Source organism: Helianthus annuus, chromosome 9 (assembly GCF_002127325.2).
Source record: "Helianthus annuus cultivar XRQ/B chromosome 9, HanXRQr2.0-SUNRISE, whole genome shotgun sequence".
NCBI classification, from domain to species: domain Eukaryota; kingdom Viridiplantae; phylum Streptophyta; class Magnoliopsida; order Asterales; family Asteraceae; genus Helianthus; species Helianthus annuus.
Genome location: NC_035441.2, coordinates 45,499,945 through 45,506,143, shown reverse-complemented (window position 1 = coordinate 45,506,143; position 6,199 = coordinate 45,499,945). Strand labels below are relative to the sequence as shown.

At 39.8% G+C, this 6,199-nt stretch overlaps 1 protein-coding gene across 1 annotated transcript; it reads right to left on the bottom strand.

Annotated features, from left to right (window-relative positions):
* Positions 1-749: 749 nt before the first annotated feature.
* On the bottom strand, positions 750-5,269 carry LOC110877532 (protein YIPF6 homolog). Its single transcript, XM_022125685.2, has 3 exons — positions 4,619-5,269; positions 2,011-2,085; positions 750-1,093 (listed from the first exon to the last, which is right to left on the bottom strand). Exons 1-3 carry the CDS (start codon positions 5,117-5,119, stop codon positions 833-835), a joined length of 837 nt encoding a protein of 278 aa, XP_021981377.1. The 5' UTR covers positions 5,120-5,269; the 3' UTR covers positions 750-832.
* Positions 5,270-6,199: the final 930 nt, after the last annotated feature.

Genomic DNA, 6,199 nt, shown 5'->3' with positions numbered 1-6,199 from the left:
CATATATCGACGGGTTTTGCTTTGGATTAGGTGAGAGTATGTGGTTTCTGGTTTTGGTTAAAACCAGTTGTTTTAGAAAAGGTTCCATTCAATTTGTATTTGTAAAAAAAAAACAGTGGGCACATGGTTTTAGACTTTTAGTCTTTTAACCGACAGTTTATATCTTGTAGGTGTAAGTTAACGGTAGAGATGGACATATCGGGTTTTTTTTGTAATACCCGGAACCGGTTCCGGGTAGGAATCGGTTTTGGGTAGGAACCGGGTTTCGGGTACGCACCAGGTCCGGGTAGGAACCGATTTTATTTATAAAATGTGGAACCGGGTCGGAACCTACGGGTTTTTTGAACCCGGAACCGGTTCTACTATTAGCCGGGTAGGAACCGGAACCGGTTTCAGGTCAGTTCCACCGGGTCGGGTTTGAAACCGGTTATTATGCCCATCTCTACCTCAGCCGGCCCCCATACCCTCTAGTCTAAGGGGAATGAACAAATAGAGGCGCCTTGGAATGGATTTGGTTGTTAGGTATAGAGCTTGCTTTTGTGTTTAATGTAGAGGAACTTCTTTTAAACAATGATTTGATTTCAACTTATACACCCATAAGTATGTAAATATCCGGTTTTAGATTTCAACGGTTTAGCCAGACGAATATATAAACTCTTTTAATACCCAAACCCGAGTGAAAATGAATAATTTCTTTTCATCAAACAAAGCATTCTAGACTAGAAGCAGAACCAAACACAAAGAACCCACATCAAAATCTAACAGGCATCAGAATTGAATTATTCGTAAAGTTATAAACGAATTTTGTATAACAGTTCGTGGTTACTAGTTACTAATCGATGGCGATTATAAGGAAACCGACAGATACATACATGAGTAAAACAGGGTAGAGTGCGAGAGCTTTTCTTCTGGGGTTGACCGCCATACTTATGAACGGATATGCAGCCCATGAGCTCCACGCTAATGTCACGCACACCACCACGATCTTTAATACAACATTGTCCTTCAACATGCAGATTAGGGCTCCAACATCGAGCGGGAATAGACAGTAACCCAGTAGACTTAAACTTTGGAAGAAGATTATATGACCACCCTACAACCAACAAGACCATGTTTCATACAGGAACCGAAAAATATTTTTTTTTCACTTAAACTATCATATGAAAATCACATACAATTTAAGTGATAACTTTAAGTAATTTCATATAATATTTTTATATAATGAGCATCGGATCTTATGGTTTAAGTGATTTTTATATAATATTTCCATACTATAAATAAGCAACACTTTTGTGTTTTATGGTGTTGTACCCCTAGCATGGGGAGGTTTCAAAAAAAAAATTATTTTTCACTTTTAATCCAAAGGCTAAAATCTTTTTCATTTTAACTCTTTTGATTTTTATACTTTAACCCAAAGCTTTTCATATTTTACAATTTAACCCTAATACTTTTTTTTCAACTTTGGTGCCCCATATTTTTCATCTTTTGCAAGTTTTTCGTTTTACGTTTCGTTCTATATTTTACAAGTTCACACGCCGCAACGTACGTGTGGGGTTTAACGTTTTTTCGTCTATTTTTTCCCGTTTGACAGACACATCGCAACACGTCTATTTTTCTCTGTTTGGCAGGTTTGTCACAACGCGTGGGTCCTAGACCCACTTAGTTATTTTTTTCTATGTTTTACATTTCGGTCTAATTTCTTTGCATTAACACGCCGCAACGGGCGTACGTGGTTCAAAGATTTTACTTTGCTTTTCGTTCGGTGTTATTGTTTTCGTTTTAATTTATTTTGTTTTTACAAGCTTTTCCGGTGTTGGTGGTCACCGACAGTGGTGTAGCATTGGTGCTACTTGGCACGGTTTTACGCCCCCGCCGCAACGCGTGGATGTCTTGATACTAGTTATTTTTAACTTGTAATATTAGAGCATTAACATTCCAAGAAAAACAAAAAAAAATTCTGGGTTATGTTCCCCCCAAACGCACACACACACAGAAAGTAGAGTAGATTACCAGAAGCAGAACATTCAATGTCAAAATGACGGCACCGGTTGCAAGCAGTGCAAACGCAACAGCGAAAACTTCAGACTGCGAGGTAACGGTGACAAATATTAGAAACAAGTTGAAAGATAAAGATTTTGTTCTGTTAAGTGTTAGACCAAGCACACATGAACACGAACGCAAAACACGAAAGCAATAAACAAACACTGGGATTTATGTGGTTTGGTCTAAACTAAACTAACCTACGTCCATGGGTGGCAACCAGGTTATTCTTTATAGGGCCCACAAGGCCTACGGACCCAACAATAAGAAAATGCGTGTTCAACAGAAAAGCAGTGTCCTAATATGATCGGATGTCACGAATTTTTCTAATGTATCAACAACATACATGATCCTACATTTGTGATATCATTTCTACGTAAATTAAAACATCATTCTTAATTTTGTCAATTGAATATTACTTGGAAGTAAGGTTTCTTGGGAGATAATTTAGATCTTCAAAGGTCTTTATGGTTAAAGCTGAGCTAAACAAGTTGACCTGTCTAGTAGGGGTGTTCATCGTCTGGTTCAACCGGTTTTTATGAAATTCTAGACCGAACCACTAGCTAAGGTTTTGAGAAACAACAAACCAAACCGGCCTGATTGGGCCAAACCGTCCGGTTTGTCGGTATACTGGTTCGGTTTTGCCAGTTTAAAAGATTATTTTTCTTTAAATCATTAGCTTGTATAAAAATATTTAAAATAACAAAAGATGATTCATGGTGATAATACATATACATAACTACATATTCCAAAAAAGAAAAAGAATAACAAAGCTTAAACGGCTGGTTCCAAGTTTCAAATTGGGTCGAACCATCAAAACCACCAGACCGGCAAACCATAAAAACAAACCGTTGGGATCTTTACCTGGTTGGCTTGCTTTGATTTGGGTGATACAGTTTAATTCAACTGTTTTTCAACATCCCTCCTATCTAGCCCTCAAATGATTAACAGTCATTGAGCCAAGCTTAAACAAGCTTGAGCCTAAAAATAAGCTTGTTTAAAAAAAACAAGCCTGAGTCAAAGCTTCATGTATCGAGCTTGAGAAGGGTCGGTAAGTCGTAAGCCTAGTATTTATATAATTCATTATAATAAAATTACGATAAAAGAACTAAATAGTATACCGTATGTTCTATACACACACACACATATTATAATTATAGATATGTATTAAAATAATTATACCAGTATATAAATCAGATGATAAGATGAGCCGAGCCCGAGCTTTAGAAATGGAGACTAAGCTGAGATCAAGCTTGGGTGAACTCGGGCTTGACTCGGCCTGTTAACACCCCTACCATATAACTAATAAAAGCACAAAGTGTGTTTGTCTAGCAATTATGACTACATATGAGAGCGTTTTAACTAGAATGTTGGTTCACCTTTCTAATGCCTCTTGTTACCAGTTACCCCAATGGCCCAATTAGCTTGAAATAAAAGGCTTGTTCATGACAGAAATGTTGACAGTCAAGCTCAAAATATGAAGCTTGGAATCGAGTGCACAAATTTGATGAGCTCAAATTTAGGCACGGGCGCGAGCCCGTTTATGCTTGACTTATTTTGAGCTTCTAGTGAGTTGATCTAAAGTAGCTCACGAGCGGCTCGGCTCGTTTACACTCCTGGTTGAAATTTAATATTTTAAAATTAGAATCTCAATTTACCTTTCTCATACCACAAGTGAAATATATTAGGATAATCAAACAAACATCATTCACATTTCACACATATGTCAAAATCTATGTCAAGCGAAACTCCTGTATCAATATGATTACATTGTCACATTGATGATTTAAGTAAAATAAGAACAAATGGAGGCCAAGTAACTTGGTAACTAATAGAACATATCCACTCTCAGCAGATAATATTCACAAAATATAACGAAAGTGCACTAATTTTAACGTTATTTTACTAATTTCGTGAAAATAACGTTAAAAGAGGGGGATGGTTAATCATGCATCATGTGGTGGCGTTGATAGCCAAAAGACAAGGGGGTACATGCACTAATCGGCGTTTGTCTCAATTGCCGAGCGTTATGTGCCTTATGTCCAAGGCTTGATGCAAAACTACTATCGAGCCGGGGTTCTCATTGGAAGCAGCCTCTCTACTCCTACAGGTAGAGGTAAGGCTGTCTACATCTCACCCTCCTCAACCCTAGATTAGCTTTGCTATTGGTGGGATATACTGAGTATGATGATGATAACTAGCCCTAGGTCCTAGCACAATGCAATTCACAAAACATGCATTCATGATTTCATGTGATCCAGTTCGAATTGATTATAAAGAATGTCTAACTGAATCAACTCAAACTGGCTATTAGCCTAACAATCAGTTCAAACTAGATCAACATTAGCCGTAACAACCATTGGGTGTCAGCTCAATGGCCACCAGCCCGCATTCTAACCCGGAGGTGGCGAGTTCGAGTCTTGCTCGTTCCCAATGCCCCTACGGTAGCGGATTTACCCCCAGACTCACGCTTGCTGGGTGGCGGTCTGCGAGGTGGGATCACCTCGGCGGTTGGGAGGACCGTGGAATATCCCCCCCCCCCCCCAACATTAGCCGTAACAATAAACAACAAACTCACCTTCTCCACAGAAGCACTCCACGAAAGAACAAGCCCTAGAAACACAATAAAGAAGAAGGGCCCCCACAGATCCCAATCTCGCAACGCTTTTCCCGGATCTTCACGAAACGGATTCGGAAACACAACTAACTTCAAATTACTAACAATTCTCGCCAGATCTCGCTTCACCGTATCCCACACCGGCTCCGTCAACGTGTTCGGAGCTGATCCGAATCCGCTCATGCTCGACGGTTGTTCGGAGGTGTTCACCGGCGGAACTACGGAAACAGCAGGAGCGACGGATGACGGTTTCTGCGGCTGCGGCGGTGGTGGTGGAAGGTTGGAGTGGATGAACGGAGAGGAGGAAACAGGTATGGAGGCACGCGGAGGAGACGGTGGACGTGCGGCGGGGACGGTGGCCGGAGAGGAGTGGACGGTGTAGTTGATTAGGTTTTCGATCTCATCGATGTCGGATTGAGAGGATTGGTTGAGAGGAACGGTGTCGCGTTCGGTATAAGACATTTTTGGTGGTGGTTGTGTTCAGAGGAATATTCCGGTGACGGTTGTGGAGATTGGGGGAATATTCCGGTTGCGGTTATGGAAGTCGGTGGGGGAGGGTTTTGGGGAAGAGACGTGACCGGATGTATTGGGATAGTGTGGACTCATTTTACTTGTAACATCTTATTTTTAATTTAATCTTTGTACGAGTAGGAATGCTCGCACGTTACCGGTAGTTACGTTGGGAAAAGATCAAATACAAAGTTAATTTTGGCTAGGAATGATAGAAAGCCGTAGGATTATGACATGTGGTAACATTTAAAATAAAGAAAAAAAGGTATTTTAGTCAATCCAACTCCTTCTTCTTCCTTTTTTTTTTAACCCAGTAACTTCAAAACCCACCATTTTCAAAACCCATCATCTTCAACCATTTCTTCACTTTCTATCTCAATAATCACTACATTATAGTGCGATTTTTATCACCAATCAATGATTCAAAACCCGATCAACGTGTTCTTCAGTTTTTTTTTTTTTTTGAAGAAAACCCAGTTTAATTTCATAAAAAAATCTCGTTTTTTCCGATGATTTTGGAGATAATCACTCGATTCGTTCGATTCGAGCGTTGATAAGTGTTTCTGTCATTCAAATTTCGTCAATTGATGAAGAAATCAGCTTCGATCCATGTAAGAAATTCTTTAATTTCATTTTCACGATCTGGGTTTTTTATTTAGTCATTGCGTTTTACGATCTTGGCGGGGGGTCCAGGGGCGGCAGCCCCTGGCGGGGTCCAAGGGGCAGAGCCCCTGGCTGGGTCCAAGGGGCAGAGCCCCTGGCTGGGGTTGAGCTCAGAAAAATTAATTTTCCAGAAATTGGCTCATTTCGAAGACAGTAATTCGTAGACAATTCAGACAGTTCACAGTGACAGACAGTTTTATGTGTCCATTGCGTTTTAGAAATAAGAGAGTTTTATGTGGTTTCTGGCTATTGCGTTTTAGAAAAAAAAAACTCATTTTTAAGTGTTTTTAGTCATTGCGTTTTAGGCAAAACACATTTTTTAGGTGTTTTCAGTTCATTGCGTTTTAGAATGAGTCATTTTTAAGTGTT